This window comes from Stegostoma tigrinum, chromosome 4 (assembly GCF_030684315.1).
Source record: "Stegostoma tigrinum isolate sSteTig4 chromosome 4, sSteTig4.hap1, whole genome shotgun sequence".
NCBI classification, from domain to species: domain Eukaryota; kingdom Metazoa; phylum Chordata; class Chondrichthyes; order Orectolobiformes; family Stegostomatidae; genus Stegostoma; species Stegostoma tigrinum.
The window spans coordinates 63014337-63036059 of NC_081357.1; the positions used below are offsets into that span (position 1 = coordinate 63014337).

The window sequence follows — 21723 nt, forward strand, 5'->3', positions numbered from 1 at the left end:
CCAATTCTCAAATGCAAATACAGTCTACAAGCTCAGAGTTAAAGAGAAAGATGGTGGCATTGACTTTTTTTATTCACTCATGTGATGGGAATGACAGCTTCAGTGGCTAGCCCAGCATTTATTGCCTGTCCCTAGTTGTCCTCGAGAAGGTGGTCGTAAGCTGCCTTCGTGACTTGCTGCGCTCCACATTCTATAGATTGACCACAAAGTCCTTAGGGAGGAAATTCCAGGATTTTCACCCAGCAACACTGAAGGAATGGTAATATATGTCCAAGTAGGGATAGTGTGAGGCTTGAACAGGAACTTGCAGGTGCTGGTGTTCTCAAGTATCTTCTGAACATGTCCTACTCGATAGTATTGCTGTGGGCTTGGAAGGTGCTGTCCGAGGAACTGTGGTATATTGGTGCTGTATTCACTTGAAGGTAGTTGATTCTGTTCTCAAACGTCAAAAAGGACTTCTCCATTTGGGTCTGTCTATGGCTTTATTTCCCCACTGTGTGTTGGAACCTGACTTGCAGGTCATGAGGCTAGTGTCCAGGTTGCCGTTATATTGAAATACAAAACGTTGCATGGTACGGTTTCTGTGCACCACTGATTTTCCCTGGTATGTGGGAACGCTCCACGCATAACCTGCTAAGTGGCAGAGTGTGGAAACGCATACTTTCGAAACCAGATACACAGCAGTTCACAAACACCTCTGTGGTGGAAGTTTTGTCCTATTACCTGGTATGCAAATAGATCTTAGACAGCAAAGATGGAATGCTTCTAGTCACTTCATGCGCTGCTGCAGGTTGTCTAAGTCTGGCAGCCACAGGGAAGTGACAGATGAGCCACTACCCGACAGATATTTTCTAATCAACCTGATCAGAAACATTTTTACACATGTCTGGAGTGGGTGGGTCTTGAACCCAGGTCTCCAGTCTCAAAAGTAGAGATTATCTTTGAGTGATAAAACACCAAGGTCCTTCTGAAGTCTGACTGTGTACCAGCTAATTACTGAGCGTGTTTTTGGCAGGAAATGGTTGATTTCATCATAGAATGTAACATTATCGAAGAGGATACTTCTGAAACAGTAAAACCTCTGTGCTGAACAGTGGGATGTGCCACTGGCAGTGACTCTGGAGTCCAGGAGTGTGTGGCCAGGTGCTGGCTGATTTAGCTCTCTGCCTTCTTTGGACTTATTGCCAGGTTAGTGTTCTCAGTAATCAGCAGAATGTCCTTTGGATGTGAAAATATTTCCTATATTTTGTCACTTAACCCGTCGTGTACTAAAGGACCTGCATTCCTTTTTAGAAGCTGTAAATATTCAAGGAAAATAAATTCCACTGAAACACATTAACAGTTCACATGGGTTTGGACCATTGCAATTGAACTTCCAGTACGGATGGCTCAAGGAGTTCTCCTGATTAAAACAGTGAGTGTACTGCAGCAGATACTGAAAATATACAGGAGGTAAGGGACAGCTGGCGTGTAAGAAAAAATATGCCATTCACAAGTGTATGTAAGTGCTGATATATTACTTGAAAGCTATACCTACACTTCTGAAATGTAGACAGCCTGAAAGCGTGGAGCCTGAGGACTGGAGGCCCCTGCTCATGAGTCATTGGAAGTTAACTTTCAGGCACAAGTAATTAAGGCAGCAAATGGTGTGTTGATGATTATTACAGGAGGATTCGTGCATAGGAGTAAAGTTGTCTTAGCGCATTCATGTAGAATTCTGGGGAGACCAGACCTGGATTGTCTAAAGTTTTGGTCTTCTTACCTAAGAGAAGTACATTTGCCACAGAAGGAGTGCAACAAAGTTCACAAAACGAACTCCTGTGATTGGGGGATTGTTCCATGAGGAGAGACTAAACAGTCGGAGCCTGTATTCTCTTGCGTTTGGAAGAATGAGAGGTGATCTCATTCAAATATATAAAATTCTACCAGAGATCGACAGGGTAAATGCAAGAAGGGTGCTGCCCCTCTGACTGGCATGTCAAGAGCCAGGGGAGACATTCTCACTGTATGTAACTGGCCATTTAGAGCTGAGATCAGGAAGAATTTCTTTACTCAAAAGCTGCCAATTCTTTGGAATGCTCTGTCTCAGAACTCTGGGAAGGCTGAGCTGAGTATATTCAAGATTGTGCTTGACAGATTTTCAGACAGTAAAAATATCAAGGTATAGAAGGATAGCATGGAAAAATTTTGTTGAGGCAGAAAGTATTGTCCATGCTTTGCACACTTTCACTAGTTCATGTATTAAAAGCACTTTACTCAAGCACTGATACGGCCAAAGGGATACAGTATTCTGTTTGCAGTTCAACTCTATTTTGTTAACAAAATAGTCTTTATTAAACTGTTAGATAAGCATTTCTCAAGTTCCCACAAAATTTACTCTAGATCTGTCTGAGAAAGGATATTACCTGCAACGTATCCCAGTGTTTAACCTGGGCCTTAGGAATCTCCTTACTCTCTGACGTGGGGCTGGCTCTATTGTGCAAAGGTGAATCTTGCAGGGGTCAGAGCAAATCTTCTCCCCGTCTCTCACTCTCCACTTCCCCCCACCCAGGGTTGAAGCTCTGCTGCTGGGCTAGCTCCAGCCTTTATGGAGGGGCTGGCATCCAGATGCGCTCCCATCCACCCCTCAGCCCCGACCTTTCAGAATGTTCAAAATGTCCTATAGACTTTTGGCCAATAGGATCATGAGCTGGGTTCAAACCATCCAATGGCAGCACATCGACAGCCTTCACTGTTGCCATGGAGGTGGTGTAAAGCTCACATACTCAAGATAATCAAGATACCAGAACATCTGATTGACACTTTTCCATGGCACAACCTTTGGGCTGGTTGTAACTGGTTCCCCCTGAACCTCTGTGATTTTGTTTTCCACTGTTTTCTTTTTGTAGCAGGCAACTGCTAGATACTGTTTAGTTTGGCCAATTTTCTGTCAGGCCTGATTTCTCTGGCTCTGGATCAATTTAGAATGTCCAGGTTCTGGCCCATGGTTGTTTGACCACTGGGCCTCCTGCTGATCCCTTGAAGTATCTGGCAAAAAAATGGCTCAGACCACACTCTCATGCAGGTATGTATCACATCTCAGACAGAAATCCTAAACTCCCCAAGTATCTGAGTTCCTCAATATTATCTTGCTTATACCCATCAATAAACTTAATGGTACAATATTCAAATAACTTAACACATAAATTGAACATTAGCCATTATTTACATATACTGGCTCTCAAACCTCTTCGGCAATTAGCAGCACTTGATAGAGTAAAATTCAGACCAAACAAAGATTTACATAGTTTTTTCACAACGCAGTCTAGGTTCATCAATTTCTTGGTTCCCACTGTTAGGAGCATAGAGTCCATAGTTAGTGGATGAGTTTGTTTTTCTAATCAGGATGGTGAGGTAGATAACAGGACAAAGGATGAACACCACAGCCACATTTGATAGGAGAAGGATCCAAGGGTGTATCTGCATGTCTGAGCCTCAGTTCCAGAAGTCATTGACCAATTAGTCACTTTCATTTCCATGATACCCATTTGAATTTGCTCTTTCTGCTGAGCGACAGCAGCAAAATCTTAACTTGCATTTGCCAACTGTGTCTAAAACTGCTGTAATTTTTTTGGTAGTGTCATACTTCTCCCAATAATCCTCTTGTTTGTCTGAGTTTGTCACTGACATCTCACTCCTTTTGTGGATATCTGTAAGCCTATTCTGGAATGTATGTGCAGCCTAATATAAAAGGAGGTGTTTTAGATGTTACACATGAAGATACATGGGAAGTGTTTCAGGGAAGTTGTGATGCGGTATCCTCCCTTTCCCCTATATATTATCCTGATGGATGGTGTGTGTTTAGGTTCCAGATTTGTACAGTATAATTTTGAATGGCATTTCTCTGAAAGCTATATAAGGTATGTTTGTTTGAATACACAGTGAATGGACATACAATTACTTCTTTTGTATGCTGACATTTATCCAGAGTGGTACTTCGCCTCTTTCTCAAAGGTTCAATTCTGAAGAAGGGTTACTGGGCCAGAAATGTTAACTCTGCTTTATCTCCACAGATGCTGCCAGCCCTGCTGAGTTTTTTTCAGTAATTTATGCTTTCATCTCTGATTTCCAGCATCGACAGTTCATTTATTTTATTTTTTTTGTTTAGAAATAGGTTAGTTCAGAGTGAAGGCTTAGCTGCTAGGTTTGAGCCTAGAAGTGTTCGAGCACTTAAAGGGTTATTTGAAACTGAGAAAGTCTAAGCCTGGTTGTGTGAATGCATCAGCAGGAAGCTATTGGGCTCTCAAAACAAAGACAGAAAGCGTTGAGAAAGGTATGCTCTCTCACATTTGAGCACTATAAGGGTTTGTTGTTGGGATAGCTGGTTTATTGGGCTTTTTCTGTGGGTTTCAAAATCTTCCAAATTGTGTCATGTGCAAATAGATTGGTTTATTGTGTTTTATCTTCGTTGTTTTCAGTAATAAACTATGTTATTGTAAAACCAAATATGCAGCATTGCATGCTTATGTTTCAGTGTTGAATAGAACTAGATTTCAGTCTCAAACTTGACTTGCCCGGTAATAACATCAGTTGAAATCAAATACAATACACTATAATAGACTGCCACAGAATTTTCATTTCAAAAGGGTGCATTAGCTTTTCTTACCTAATTTGTCCTTTTTCAAAGTGAGCACTGCTGTGTTATGTCTCATAGCTGGTTAGCAGCATACCTTTAAGATACATGCTCATGATCTCAGCGTATCATAGCACATGATCTGCTGTTATAAAGGTCTCAAACTCCATCTAAACTGGGGCCAATTAACCACAATATGCTGATGGAAGCATGTTGCTGTTTGTAACTGAACAGCCTTGACCGTAATATATTTATGTACCAGGAGCTGTAAAGTAGTATCTATTGGATCTTTTAGCACCATGTTATCCACTTACGTGATAAGAGCTAACATAAGCCTTGCCACATCAACTACAAATGCCTTGTTGTAGCCCACACCACCGTGGCAGCTTATCACAAAGCAATCCAAATTTAGGCACAACTTTCAACTTCATTGTAAATGACTTGCTGGTCCAAGGAGTTTCCCTCAGTACACTTCCCCAAGTTCCTATATACATGATGTACTTTCCTGTGATTTCAAATACTTGCATTTCGGAAAGACTCAAACTAGTCAACATTTCATCAATGCCTTCACATTTGTAGTAGCCGGAAGCTCCCAGTTATCCCGAGAAGTGTAAAATCACGCTTGCTTTTCCTGAACATCCTTCAACCTCCCTCACAATTTCCACTTGATTGATTAATTTAAATTATCAGTTTTGAGGGAGATGTCTTAGAAGCACAAAACTCTAAAGTTTTCAAACTCTCATCCACGAAAACTTAATCTGATGTCTTTGCATGGCTTTCTAGCTACACTCAGTGGTATAATGGAGCCGCATCAGACCATCAGAAATTCTCTCAGCAGAGATTCCTACAGCTTATTATCTTGGAATTTATGGAGATTCCCACTGCTGGAGGCTGCATGCATCACCTGATCATCTCTTCCATCAAAATTTCATGTCACCGTTCAGTAACATTGTACTCCTGAATCACTGCTTCTCCTGCATATAACTGACCTACTGTATTCCTCTTGGAGGAGGAAATTATTCTTTTTTATTTATAATATCTTGCTCTTCTCCAGGGATACCAACCTTGAAACTTTTTTCTTCTCTGTCTTCATCACAACTTCTATTTGTCTCTTCTACCTTGTTCTTTCACCTTGCATCTTTATTCTTATCTTTGTTTGCGATGATTTATTTGCTGAGACCAACAGAAATAAATATATCTCTTCACAGCACCTGCTGCCTGTGCATTCAGCTCCAATTTCCAGGGAAGCTTAACCTTTTCTTTTTGGAGCCACACAGAATGCTTTATACCAGAGGTCAAATCATTTTCCTTTCTCGAGAACTCTTGCAATTTTCTCAAGGGTAATGTTTTGAGTTCCTGGGATTACTTTTTCCATTCTCCCTAACTCGTTTAATAGGTGATGTCATCACACAGTGGAAATATCCTCTGTGCCTGTATTGACATATGGACATTTGGTCACACTTAGGACAAATTAGAATTATTCATCAATGTCCTCAATAATGATCAATTCTCCATTAAACCTAAAGCCGGAACACAAAAGGACAGCATTAATTTCATTGACACTGCTATTTAAGCTGGCATGAGGCAACAGGCATAAGTTCACACAAACTCTCTTTTATACCCCAAAATGAACTGTCATGCATAAAAAGCCATCAATCAGCATACCACCACAGACTGGTGAATTCACAGCTATACATTTCCATCAAACAGGTATAAAGCTGAAACATTTTAACCAGGCAGTTTATAGTCTTACTGTATTTCAGATCTCACTTTTATTGTTTATTACAGAGGGATCCCTAAGTTTATTCAAGCATAGGAGCTCTTGAAGTTGTACAGTCCCAAACTAGCGATTTCACATGCATTTGCAGGGAATTCATTTTATCAATGATTGAAAGGTTTCAGATTGGATCTGGTCACCTAAATATTTCTTTGTTAACAGGTTCAAACCTGTTCTCTCTCCTATGTAGCCTCATTGTGCCCTCACTCCTAAAATCTCCTGCTCCCTGCACACCCTGCTTAAAGATTCCTTAACCTATAATTTGTCTTGCAGTTTCGTTAAACCAATATTGTTCTTGCAGTCCCTCTGCTATCTCACCCCATCCCTTTAGCCTCCTTCTTCCCCACATCTCCTTACATCCTCCTTTCAGCCTGCTTCTCTCCACCCAACCCCCAATCCACCTCTGACAGACTTCCTATCACCCATATTGAAACCTGTTTTGCCATTCCCAAATCATCCTACAGCTACCTCCTCCAACATCACGGTCTTCCTCTACTTATGTTCCACTCAGGACCCAGCTGGTGCAAATTCTCAACTGAGCAAAAACAAACCTTGCCGCTTTGGTCAAATGATAGCCTTGTAAAGGGTACCAACTCTGGCCAACAATGGCTCTTGGGAGTCACTGTCAGCCCCATGCTTCTTGATATCTGCCTCGTACTACGACCCCAGCCACAAATGCGCCAGCTGTCTGATCACGCACTCGCAGCATCGACCATCTCCACCGAACGCACCTTCCCCCTCCCCACCACAAGTATACCTCCCCCTACCTGACTGAGACTCCTGGTTCTCTATAAACTGCGCTCCCACACAACTTCCTCACACCAACAGCAACTTTCCAAACTGCTTGCTGCTCCACTGAACGATGTCTCTCTTGTGTTTGCTGCTAACAGGCTCACCTTTTCTGCCCATTCGATTTATGGGGCAGCTTTTTCTCTGACTGGTCACTGAGTGGATTATTTCTGGGATGATTTTGGGTCTTGAGGCCTAATCTGCCTGCCATCCCGTGATTTTTTTTTTTGAATATTGCCTCATATCTGTGATATTCCACACTCCTCCGGCTACCGCCCTCACCGTTTTGTGCCATCGCCAGTTCACTACTGTACAGCCCTGCTTCTTGGCCCACAGATTCTTTCACAAAAGTAAGACTTTTGAAAATGGAAACATTATTTTTGATGATAGCCAATTTCCTCCAAACTAGCCTCTCATTCCATCATCATAGAATCTATACAATGCAGATTGAGGCCATTCGGCCCACCAAGTCTGCACTAATTCTCCAAAGAGCATTCCACCCAGAACTCCATCACCCTATCCCTATAACCCTGCATTTCCCAAGGCTAACCCATTTAGCCTGCAGAAACAGGGAGAATTTGCAAACTCCACACAGTCAGTCATCCAAGCCTGGATTTGATCCCAGGTGTATGGTGCTATGTAGCAACAGTGCTAACCACTGAACCAACCTCACAACGCTAAACTTCTCTAGCCACTTGGATCACAATCAAGCATGCACCTTGGCTTTTTGTTACCATTTCAGCAAACTCTTCAATCTCCATCTTCATTATTGGACTTTCATTTTTGACCAGGAGGCTCTACCCTTATCCCTTTCCCACAACCTGCCCATATACCAGACTCTTTCCTGACCTTCGACTTGAAACCTCTGACCACAGACTTCATATTTTTCAATAATTACTGTAATTCAGCTGCCTCTGAACTGGCATCACCAAATCTGGTGACAAAGGTGCTGCTGCTGGTCTTGTTATGAGAGAAAAAGTGACTTAAGGTCAACTCTGATGATGCCTCCCAGTGTCCTCTAGACTATGACAGCACTTTGGTTAACATAGCATGTTTTTCTAAAAGGTTAGAATGCCTCCACAGATTACTTGATGGCTATTGCACTCACAGGATTCTCGGGTTTTGGTTTTGGTGCTGCAAGACCTGCTGAGTTTCTCCAGTATTTTCTGTTTTCATTGCGGCCTTCCTCAATGTTTTATCATCTGGTAGGCCTCACCATATTTCAAAAGGTACCTGCCTTTCCTCAGTTTGTTTCTTCTGCCCTAACTCTGGCTGCCTATGGATGAAGCCTAACACCCAGATGCTATTTACTGCACTCTTATCCTAACTCTGTCAGTTTAGTAAATGGCACCATGTAAGGAGTTGCTAACATTTGGTGTGTCCTTTCCTGGTGTTATCAGTTTTTATTACCCCACAAGTGATTTATTTTCTTTTAAAAATTGCTCATTCTGCTGCTGCTGCATTCCTGTGCTCCACTTCTAAATTCACTCTGCCCTTGACCTTACTCCCAATCTCAAAGTTCTTACTTATTCCTAATGATCACCTACACCTCACAACATCTGAAAGCACCAGCAGATGCTCTTCTCTGACATCATGGATTCTAGGAACTTTATTTAAATGCTTGTGAATACATTTTGTGTTTCTTTACACTTAGTTACATTTACCGTACCACTCCCCTTAGTCTTTTACCATCAACTCCTTTGTTATTTAATCTCCCTTGCCTTCCACCCTGATACAGATTTTGTCTGTTCTTTTCCCCACCTCACACCTTGCTTTACTTGTTTAAAGATAATTAAACTTCTAACATTCCAAGCTCTGCTTAAAGGTTGCCAATCTGAAATGTTACCTCTGTTTTACTATCTGCAGCACGATACTGTAAATACTGTACGGCCATCGAGGCATTTTACACTTTTATTTCAGACTTCTGGTATCCACAGTCTCTCAATTTTATGCTAGTGTATTTCTTTCCTCACCCCTTTCAAGTGAGACTACTAGGACCTGATATATGGTCCACTATCTTCACTAAGTAATAAAATTACACAATAACTTGAGTGAAGCTCAGACCAGAACTTGTTCATTTATTAATTTATGGATATTTGGCAGTGTTCCTATTATTCCATAAATTACAGATGAATGGTATTCAATTCTCCACTGATTTACCCTCAAATCTATTATTTTGAGGGTATACACTGGACTATTCATTCATTAACACACTGATGCCCAGTGTTATCAGCAAACTTGTATGTTGATTTGCCTGCTGGTCCATTGATCTGTGAAAAATTGGATTTGCCTATTGCTATCTTAGTTTTTTTTCATAATTTGCTCAATGATCCCTCAAGTTATTGATTAAATGATGGCTGCTGCTGTATTAATTCATTAATTTTCCGTTGCCTCCTTAGCTATTCACTGACTTAGATTAATAATCTCTTGCCTTGGCTCGTGAGTGGCCACACATTTCACTCTGAAGTGAGGCTCTTCTGGTCTGTAACAATGTCTCATAACACAAGTTCTCTACCGGAGTTTCTATTTTTTTTAAAATAATGTTATCACTGTAATGCCATGTTCTATTGTTGCCTGTTTTACAATTAGCTGCCATTAAGTCTTCGTTTTTCCTCAACATGGGGATAAAATTTTTAAAATATGCACACAGTTTTCTCTCCTTGGGAGTAAATGGGAATAACTAATTGATCAGCATTATAGATCCCATCGGATTTAACCAACTATTGAATTCAATGAAAATTTAATGTGTTGCATAATTCAATACTAGCAGTTCTATACCATCAGCCACTGTTAAAAAAAACACAATTTTACTGGCCACATGAGCAAGTTTGTAATCAGTGTGGCGGGAAGTGAGCAAGGCAGTGGGTCTGCAAAATGCATGAGATGGCCTTCCTTCCCAGCAGCTACCCAAACACCCCAATCTGCCAGAGAATGGTTTGACTTTTTTTTCCCCCGTGTGGAAGAGGGATGTGGGTGCAGGTGGCGGTTGGAGATGGTGGACAAGCAAGAAAAGAGAGCAGCCTCAGATGCTCCTGTTTAAGGCTGCAATATTGAAGCCAATGGGAGGGATTTAGAAACTAAGGAATAGAATGGGGAGATGTGTAGGAAGTTAACTTGCTCAAAACTTGGGCAGGAAAAGGAGTGAGTCTGCCACATCCAAATGTTCTCTCAGGCTCCATCCTTCCAAACATGACAACAATATACTTCACCACATTCTCCTTCTCATATTGACAAGCTTCCTCTACTTACCACTATTCTGAGCTCCCAGGACTTACAGCCATGATACTGGATACAGCCCCAGCAGCAGACACTATTTCAAGTGGTACTGCTGGAGTTAGAGAGATAGAACATAGAACAGTACAGTGCAGAACAGGCCCTTCGGCCCTTGATGTTGCGCCGACTTGTGAACTAATCTAAGCCCACCCCCCATACTATCTCATCATCATCCAAATGCTTTTTCAAGGACTGTTTAAATGCCCCTAATGTGGTTGAGCTAACTACATTGGCAGGCAGGGCATTCCACGCCCTTACCACTCTCTGAGTAAAGAACCTGCCTCTGATATCTGTCTTAAATCTATCACCCCTCAATTTGTAGCTATGCCCCCACATACAAGCCAACGTCATCATCCTCAGAAAGACTCTCACTGTCCACCCTATCTAATCCTCTGATCATCTTGTACGTATCTATTAAATCCCCTCTTAGCCTTCTTCTCTCCAATGAGACCCAATTCCCTCAGCCTTTCCTCATAAGACCTTCGCTGCAGACCAGGCAACATCCTGGTAAATCTGCCCCTGTAGATTTGGAAGGATCAGCAATGACAATTTTAAATTACGTTAGGCAAAATCCAAGATAGATAACAGGAGTAGTTCTTTTCTTAGAGAATAGTGTACCTCATGGTTTGTGTATTAGAAAGTGATTCATCAAATTTTTTCAAATTTGGAAACTGGATGAATTTCTGACTGGGGCAGAAATTGATTTGTAGGAAAGGAGGATACAAGATAGAACTATCAGGGCCAGAGTGATTTCTTGGACTAGCTTTTGCTTTGTAGAAGAATTTGACAGCATTTCATTTTCCTAAATTAACTTTAAGTTTCACCCTCCTCACTGCATCTCTCTGAAGATCACATAATTTTGAAGGTGAAGTGGATAGCATTACACAAAGTCTTACAATTGCGACAGGATGGATGGACTATGAGGGTCTTTTCCAATTGGTCATGAATTATGCAAATTGTTTACATCAGACACCAAATTCCATAGAATCCCTACAGTGCGGAACAGGCCATTTGACCCAATAAGTCTACACCAACTCTCCAAAGTGCATCCCACTCAGACTCATCTCCCTGCCCTATCTCTGTAACTCTGCATTTTCATAGCCAATCCATCTAACCTGCTCCTGAGATGCTGCTGGGCCTGCTGTGTTCATCCAGCCTCACATTTTATTATCTTGGATTCTCCAGCATCTGCAGTCCCCATTATCACTAACCTACACATCTTTGGACTGTGGGAGGAAACCGGAGCACCCGGATGAAACCCACTCAGACACAGGGAGATTGTGCAAACTCCGCACAGACAGTTGCCCAAGGCTAGAACTGAACCCGGGTTCCTGGCACTGTGAAGCAACAGTGCTAGCCACTGAGCCACCCCAAATAGCATCAGGCACCTATTAAGTAGACTTAAATGAAGTGTTATTTATAATGTCCTAAAATCTAATCATGGCTATTAACACTAGAGCATTAAGACAGTATGAGCTTTTCTTTATGCACTAGGTCTTCTTTGAGGACTTCCAACTTAGGCTGTATAGACACAGCGCATGTACAGCCATTTAGGCAGAGATAAGACTTTCAATTCTCATTTTGGATTGCGTTCATGTGTTTTCAGCCCATCACAATCTGGGCTGCGATTTAACTAATGATGTTGAGAGCCCAGCAGCTTCATGGTTAGCACTGCTGCCTCACAGTGGCTTTGTGGTTAGCACTGCTATCTCACAGTGCCAGGGACCTGGGTTTGAATGCAGCCTCAGGTGACTGTCTGTGTGGAGTTTACACATTCTCCCTGTGTCTGTGTGCATTTCCGTCAGGTGTTCTAGTTTCGTCCAACAGTCCAAAGGTGTGCAGATTAAGTGGATTGGCCATGCTAAATGTGGGGTTTCGGTGTTAGGGTATGGGGCTGGGTCTGGTAAATCTGGTCTTTGGAGACTTAGTGCAGACTTGATGGGCCAAATGGCCTTTTTCTGTACTGTAGGCATTCTATGATTGTTCAGCCCTGCCCGTCCGATGCACAAGTAAGTTCCCTACCTGGCTGCAGACAAGGAGTCATGGAAGGCTATTTTCCTGTTTCAGTGAACAAAATCAAGGGAATATACTTTTACTTCAGCTGTTTTGGGAAAAGGCAGAAATTTAATTTCACATCAAAATCCTGCCAATATCTGAAAGTCAAAAGGGAGAGAAAATCCTAGTTGATCCTTTGAGCTGATTCTACATTATTGAAGTGCAACTTCCAAACGACAACTGAACCAACATTGATCCACCCACATACCAACCACATAAACTCGTGAGAAAGTCAAATATACATCATGTTACAGAAGAAAAGTATACTTAATTCCTTTCAACCAACTGAAGCAACCCAAATTTGTTGCTGAAACTCCATATAACTTTGGGACATCACTTTAGAACCTTACACTCTTGACATAATTACATGAATCACACTTATGAAATCTTCCTGTTCCTTTTGAATGTTTGTCCCAAATATGCAATCATTACCTACGCCAACAAGTTGTGCTAGTAGCTAATGGATCAGTATGAAATGCAGTACCACAAAACATCTGACTTATTTCTATGCTGACGTTGCACAGTCATCACTTATGGCCTTCCCAACTATGCATTACTTTCTTCAAAGAAAAGTCTTCTTCAAATTACTCTCGGACCCATAGACTGGATTTCAAAATTGGAGGCGAAGAAATGGTGTTCATTGCAAACCTCAAATAAAGCAGCCCATGCAGACATAGCAGCCTCTGTGTTATGGATTTCTGCTTTCCAGAAGTCAGGTGGAATCAGGCAAAGAGTCATGAGAATCTCCAGGAGTGAAGCAACAATTATGTAATCAAACAGGGTCAGGAATCAATCACACAGACAAATTCTCACAGACTGCAAACCCATCAGTAAAAGCCGCTCAAACTATTTACTCTTGGCTCTTAAATTTTACAGATAGCTAAATAAATGACTGGGATAAGATGACAGAAGCTAAAGTATCCCAAATGAACTTTGAAGAAGTATGTGAAAAACATAGGGCATTTCTTATAACGAGGAACTGAACACTCAACAAGCATAAAGTTACTCTTTCAGAGCCAGTCAAGCTGCATAGCAGCTATAATGAAGTTAGTGTGCTGTTAAAAAAAACCCAATTCACTTCATTAATTAGTGTTGTAAGCTTCCTTTTTTCTGTACTGGTGCAGTCGTTGCAACTAGCACTGAGAAAATTTATGTACTGCATGAAATGTAAAGCTTAACTAGTGAAACTAATTAATATGATAACAAATCATCATCAAGTGATATTTCCAAACTTTGAATCCTAATTAAGCAAAATACACCATATGGTCTTTGATAGCACAAAACTTGAATATTGCTGAGGAAAGGCACATTTTGTCAAATTTTCTTTTAATCTTTTACTCATCAGGAAAATGCACAAGAAATAGCTATGCAGAAGGGAAAAGAACAACGCCTTTACTGTATAAATCTTCTTTGATTGGTTGAGGCATTGCCATGGAGAATGCACCAGTTAGACACCCTAAACTTAACTGCCAACAGTTGCTTAAATTTTAAACCAATCTGATTGATTCTGAGTGGTCATGGCAATGTTGCAATCTGTTATTAAGGAAGTAACAGAATGACGTTTAGCAAGTGATAATAAAGCATTGTAAACATAGGTGTGTGAAAGGGAAGCTGTATGTAACAAAATAAATAGGGATCTCTGAGGGCATATCTGGGAGATTGAATAAAGGGGAATTAGCAGATAAGGGGTATATATTCACAAAGATTTACGGATTGGATAAGTAACATGAAATGGAGAGTCAGGGTAAATTTTAAGATTGTCAATCAGTGGACTGCCAACAATCATCTCCATTGAATGACATGGACGAAGGGACGAAAAGATATCTGGAAAGTAAGTTGAGATTGAAGGACACAGTCTGTAAAGGTTGCGCAAAAACTTGGCAGATCAACTATAATGTGAGAAATGTGGATTGCCCTCTTTGCTGGGGCAAGTAGAAAATTTAGATAATATTTAAACAGACAAACACTGCAGAATGCTGTATAACAGAGGGGTCCATGTGTCCTCATACATGAATCATTAGTAGTCAGCATACAGGTACAGCAAATACTCAGAAAGGTAAACAGACTGTTGTCTTTATTACAAGAAGGATACAGCGCGAACTGGAGAAGTCTTGCTATAACCTGTAAAGATACTAGAGAGCCCACACAGAGAGTACAGTGTACAATTTTGATCCATTTACTTACAGTGGAAGTATGGAAGGTTCACTCAGTTGATTCCGTGGGTGAAGAGTTCGTCTTTTGGGGAAAGTTTGGTCTTATACTCACTAGAGTTTTGAAGTTAAATAGACTATCTGGGTTTTTGATACAAGTGGCACACAGTACAAGAGCAAGGAGACTTTGCTGAACTTACACAAGACACTTCTTACACCTCAGCTGGAGCATTGTGTACAGTCCTAGGTGCCATATTACAGGAAAGATGTGGACACACTGAAGAAAATTTAGAAAAGTCTGACGAATATGGTTCAGGAATGAGAGATTTAAATTACGTGGATAATTCATAGAAGTTGAGACTGTTCTCTTCTTCAGAGGGAAGAAGCCAAGAGAAGATTTGAAAGACGCTTTCAAAATTATGACATGTCTACATAGATGATAGTGTGAAACTGTTCCCCCACATTAAAAAAAAATCAAGAATGAGAGGGAATAGATTCAAAGTAATTTGCAGAAATAGCAAATGTAATGTGATAAAATAAACTTTTTAAGTCTGGAACGCACTGTCTGGAAGTGAGGAGGAGACAGGTTGACTTGGGGCCGTCAAAATGGAATGAGATGATTATTTGAATGGAAACAATGTGCAAGGTTAAGGGGCAGGACAATAGTCTTTGGTCATCAAGTGCATTGGGGGCATGTGCTGACACAACGGGTTGAATAGACTCCTTCTGCACCTTCACAATTCTGTAATTCTACAATCTTACTGAAAGATGTAAAATGTTGAAGGACTTCACAGGTAGATGCCGAGAAGACGTTTTCCATTAGTAAAGAATCCAGAAATGGAGACGCTATATCAAAATGGCAAGCCACTTGTCTTAAATGGAGGTGAGAAGGGCTTTTTTTCTCTCAGACTATTAATAATCTCCACCATTCTCTAAGATAGAGAACAGTGAAGGATGAGCCACTGAATATATTCAAGGTTGTTAGATAAATTTTTGATCTAAGAGGGAATTGAGCATTATGAAGAACAAGGACCAAAGTGATGGCAAGGCATCAATCAGTTTAGCCATGATCTTACTGAATGGTACAAAAGGCTCAAGAGACCAAGCTACCCATTACTGCCTTTATTTTGCATGTTCCTATTATGGTTTACAGATAAAAAGCCACACTATCCTGAAGGAGTTAAGCGAGATATCAACCAAAAGCTCTTCCTCTGAACCTCTGGAAATACCTGTTGTCTAAATAAATCATGGACACAACATTCTTGAAGTGGCTAACTAAGGTATTATACAGAGGCAGAGTATTATTTCTTGATTTATACTTCATCACTTGGCAAGACAATCTAACATTGCTGGCCTTTGCTAAATCCTCACTATTGAGGACATGGCTCATTCATTACAACAGCGGAGTCCTTCTGGCGCTCACTCGCAAAGGTGATGAGCCACAGATAAAAGTTATGATCAACTGGGGTAATCTTATCAAAGCTGAGGCATAGAAGTGGTCATGTGGGGCATGCAGTGAGCAAGATTAGTGCATGGCTGTTGGCTGGTGTTGGAAGTGAGTAAGATTTAAGGTTCTTAAGCAGATTTGTAGCTCAGGTTGTGGATGCTGTGGTTGGTTCGCTTGCCAAGATAGTTCAAATCAACTACAGTGAGTAAGATAAATAACTTGTTTAATGAACAGCAGAACTCTCCCTCTCTTTTGCTACATTTTATTTGCTGTGAATGTTATTTTGCAGTTCAGTTATAGAGGGAAAATATGCAATGAAAGCTTGAATAATATTTAATTATGATTACTGTATACAATAGCTGTGTTTGCATGCGTTATCTGCAGACAAATTATGATGTTCTGCCACTTGAAAACACTGAGCTACTAAAAAGGAAATATTATTCCAATCTATGTTAAGAATCATCTTGACTGGGTACATTTTTGGAACATGCTACTTTTAAATATAGAGAACATGCTGAACTCCTCCCACAGCAGTGTTTCCAAACCATATATTTCCCAAATGCAATTTCAAAACACAAGATCAGGTCTTACATTCTCCCTCTCTCCAGTATCTTTTATTTTGTGATCCATTCCTAATCTCCAGGCTCCACCGAGTCTTCTACAAAAATGAACATCATTCTTCTTCCCCACGACGCCATCATTTTCAGTGTGAAATCATTCAGATTCTATAACCAGGTTTCATTGATGCTTTCAGTAGTATCCCATTGCAATGCTACCTGCAGAATCAACTTCCTGAGGATATAATTTCAAGTACAAAGTGATTTAACCAGCCCATGCCACACTTTGTGATGAACACAACAGCAGCTATAGTAGAGGGCACGAGGGAGTAATAATCTACTGGAAGCAAGTGTCAACGAAGCAATCACAGTGGAAAATATCCTGGAGAAAAAGAGGTGAGACAGTAAGAACTTAACAATAGGAATTCCACCACAGTAATCACCTAAGGGTCTAATTAATAGCCGCTTTCTAAAATGATCAATGCAATTTCAATTTTGCCTTTCAGGCTCTAAAGTTTCAGTGAGATGCTCCAACAGAACTGAATCCCCAGTAAGCTTTCTCCTAAGACTAGAAATTGTTGAATTAGAATTTGATTAATGCTTACATTCAAAATCAATTTCTCATTTGTAACCATTTTCCTTCAAAGTGAGCATTTGGAAAATGCTGATTGCATTATATTAATTCATTATTATTCAAAAAAAATCCATCAAAACTACAGGATACTCATTGGTTGTTATTATATACGTTTCATTATTTCATTTCAAGTCCTAATAAATCAAAGCATTTTAAATCTCCCAACACATTTCAAGATGCTCCTCTACATTGGCGAAACCAAGTGGAGGCTTGGGGACCGCTTTGTAGAACATCTATGTTCGGTTTGCAATAAACAACTGCACCTCCCAGTCGCAAACAATTTCAACTCCCCCTCCCATTCCTTCGACGACATGTCCATCCTGGGCCTCCTGCAGCGCCATAATGATGCCACTCAAAGGTTGCAGGAACAGAAACTCATATTCTGCTTGGGAACCCTGCAGACCAGCGGCATCAATGTGGATTTCACAAGCTTCAAAATCTCCCCTTCTCCCACTGCATCCCAAAACCAGCCCAGCTCGTCCCCTCCCCCCACTGCATCCCAAAACCAGCCCAGCTTGTCCGTGCCTCCCTAACCTGTTCTTCCTCTCACCTATTCCCTCCTCTCACCTCAAGCCACACCTCCATTTCCTACCTACTAACCTCATCCCGCCCCCTTGACGTGTCCGTCCTCCCCAGACTGACCTGTCCCCTCCCTACCTCCCCATCAATCCTCTCCTCTCCATCTATCTTCTCCTCTATCTATCTTCGGTTCGCCTCCCCCTCTCTCCCTATTTATTTCGGAATCCCCTCCCCATCCCCCTTTTCTGATGAAGGGTCTAGGCCGGAACGTCAGCTTTTGTGCTCCTAAGATGCTGCTTGGCCTGCTGTGTTCATCCAGCTCCACACCTTGTTATCCATTTTAGTGATGTTACCAAATAATCAACCTCATGTGACATCTACATTCGATAGTATGTTCCAACACCTGTCTTGTTATGCATTAAGTTATCACACTGACAATCGTAAAACCCGTTTGGAGATTGATGCCAAGAAGCAACCTAATGCATTTAAAATGAGAAGTCAAGAGAGGTTAGTCCATAATGTAAAGTTATCCAATTAAGACCTTGGTGACCATCATTCTTTTCTACTTCAAGCTTATTAAGAGAACCACTTATAAGAATGAGCTGATTTAAATTAGAATGCCCAGATTAAACAGGGTTAGTGCAAAAATCCCATCATTTTCCATGATTTCTTTAATGTTATAAATTGGTAGAATGCATTTTCATTTAATTTAAAACTTATTACCATTTTGCATCAGTAATCAATTTGAAAGGAATTTAAATGGGCCTTAAGATTTCACAAATGTTAATTTTGTGAAAAATATTAATTGTCATTTTTGACTATAGGCCTTCTTAAAACTGGACTGGCCTTACAATTGGTAGATAAGCACATACATGGAATCCCTACAGTTCAGGTAGAGGCCATTTGGCCCATCGAGTCTACACTGTGCCTCAGAGCATCCCAGCCAGACCCACTCCCTGGCCCTAATGCATAACCCTGGATTAACCATGGTTTATGCCTCTGGACTGCTACAGGGAAATCTGGTATGGCCAGTCCACTTTACCTGCACACCTTTGGAGTATGGGAGGAAACCAGAACACCTGGAGGAAAGCCACGCAGAGAGAGAGAAAGTGCAAACTCCACGCAGACCGTCATTTCAGGCTAGAATCAAGGCTGGGTCGCTGATGCTGTGAGGCAGCAGTACTACCCACTGTGCCACCATGCTGCATGTATTCCTCTGAACACACAAAAGGATAGGAAACAAACTATGCTGTTGATTAAAGGCAGTTACTAAAGGTACTACAATGGATCTTCACAACATGTTGGTACGTTAGAATGGTATGATGCACATTTGTAATTCTCTGTCATCAGTTAAGTGCCTGATCACAACCAAATCATGAGGAGAGGTACAAATTGGGAAAAGCGAGCCCCACCCCTCCTCCGCCACCAATCTGAGATTTCTTTCAGATATAGAACACACAAGGAAATCACCATTAGCTTATTTCGTAAATTACAGAGCTAATGACAAATGAACAACGTAGAGATGTGGGGAAAAGAAAGCAAATTTTATTACTTAATCGGAAAACGTTTGCGTAATAATATGCATGAAAAACATAGCAAAACAGCTATTTAGAATAAGCATTTTCTGATGTATTTAGCAAAGGACTATCATTTTGGTACCACAGCTACAACTGTGTAAAATCATAACACTGCAGACCAAAACCTCCATTCTTGCTGCTCCTTTGATATATTTTTGGCTGCATGTGGGCATCAATACTGAATGTCTGATTTTAATACTTCAGTGCTAATATCTGCTGGTTTGGCCTGGTTCCTGTCAATTTCAGAGCACGTAACCTACAGAGGGTAAAATACCAACATTATAAATTGTATTCGTCTGATTACTAATGATCCTGCAGATCAGTTAACTTTAATTTGCATTTTAAACAAGCCTGTTAATATCCAAATTAACATTGCCACTTTAAACCTTAGAAAGGAACAGTGAGTTTTAAGCATTTTGGTTCTCGCAAAACGTCACTTTTAAAATCTACAGTCTATTTTCTCATCTTCAGAGTTTAATTCAACTGCACAAGTAGGAGAGATTACAATTGGCAAGCGCTCTGCACCAAAAGCATCTAAGAGATGAAGTAATTGTGTACAATTGATTTTGCTAAATCAATTTACAATAAGTAGCAAAAGGACTTACTAATTAATTTAGTTAATTTGTTACAGCACATCAATGTTCTCAATCATATGCCAATTAAACACTTCAATTCTAAATCTCCAAATATTTCATGCAAAGTAACAACATTTTATAAAGTATTAATTCAATGATATGACAACTTCAATTTAATTGCAAAATTGTGCTCTATTTTGTTCCCTCTCTTCCCCAACATCCCACATCCTGCCCCAGCTCAAAACTTATTTGAGGTACAGAATTAACAGGTGCTAGGGAAGGTGTCTGAATTGGGGTTTGAAAATCTGTGGTGTTGGCAAAAACATTTTTGAGGTAAAACCACAAGTTTAATCCAATGATGAGAATTCTCCAACTGAGGTCCTACTTACCCATTAGTATCAACATCTTTGGCACTGTTCCATTGCCTGACTAAAGCCACAAAGCTCAGAACACTGTGTCCCATTAGGAAATGTTACTGTGCATTTTCAACACAAGTTTCCACTCAAACATTCTGCCGTATAATAATACAATGTTGACCCACAAATGAAACAGTGTTTGACTAGAAATTCCTGGTACTTTTATACAATATTCTATGCAGTGAATTAAAATGGAGATCTCCAGAGTTCCTGTTCAAGTAAAATCATTTGAATTATATATATTTTTTTCAAGTGATCAAGGAACCGCTAGTTGGAACGCAAACACTTATAAACTTTGAATTCTGATTCTACTCACCTCTTCACCAGAAAGGTAGTATGCAGAGAGGAGCCCCCCAACAAACCGAATATTCACTTCAAAAACTGAAACCTCCGCATGCTAAGAGGGGAGAAAAAAAATGCTGTCAGGATTGAACAACACATACGACTTTCCAACAGACTATTCAATATTATTCACACTTTGTTTCTACAAAAACAAATCATTACTTCTCAACACCAAAACCTGAAATAACTAAATGCTTAACAACTGTAACTGAACAGTTAGCTGAAGAAGCCAAAACAATTAGTCAACAATTTATTGTGTAACACAAATTTGACTTAGGTAACAACTTGTACTTATAAAGCATATTTAAAGAAATGAAATGTCCTAAGTAACTTCACAGGAACAATATAAACATAAAGAAGTATTAGGTGAGGTGACCAAAAGGTTGATTGAAGTGAAAGGTTTCAATGAATGTCTTAATGGAGTAAAGGGAGGTAAAGGGACAGAGAGCTGTAAGGACAGTATTCTCGCTGCTAAGGCACAGAAGATATGGTGAGCAAAGCTGGATCCATTAAAATTAGGGATGCCCAACAGGCAAAATCAAGAGTTGTATCCATTTCAAGAATTTGTGGGGTTGGAGGAGATCCTGGAAATAGGGAGGATTTGAAAAGTGAGAAAAATGTTAAAAATCAAGATATAACTTGACCAGAAGTCAATAGAGTTAAGTATAGAGTAATAGGATAACAGGGCTTGCTGTGAATTAAGACTTAGGTAGAGTTTTGGATAAGCTCAAGTTTATTGAAGGTAGAAGGTGAGATCCCAGCAAACAGTGTATGCAGTAGTGAATCTAAAGATGGCAAAGACATGAATAAGGGTTTCAGCAACAATGGAGCTGACATCGAGCAAAATTGAGAGTTGGAAGTAGCTAGCTTTGAGATGGCACAGACACAATGTCACAAGCTCATCTTAGGCTCTTAATAATGGCTTCAGTCTTCCTTATGCTTATTTAAAGGCAATTAAGCCCACAGTATTGATAAGCTGAGGATTCCAAGTTGTAGATTA

The 21723-nt window shown here is 40.4% G+C and overlaps 1 protein-coding gene across 4 annotated transcripts in view; it reads right to left on the reverse strand.

The window, feature by feature from the left end:
• The window catches only part of man1a1 (mannosidase, alpha, class 1A, member 1), a 422282-nt gene that overhangs the window by 185358 nt on the left and 215201 nt on the right, over positions 1-21723 (reverse strand). For all 4 annotated transcript variants that reach the window (XM_048531606.2, XM_059645384.1, XM_059645383.1 and 1 more), the window contains one exon: positions 20698-20778. In XM_048531606.2, coding sequence (XP_048387563.1) covers positions 20698-20778 — 81 coding nt within the window. The remainder of the gene's footprint in view (positions 1-20697; positions 20779-21723) is intronic.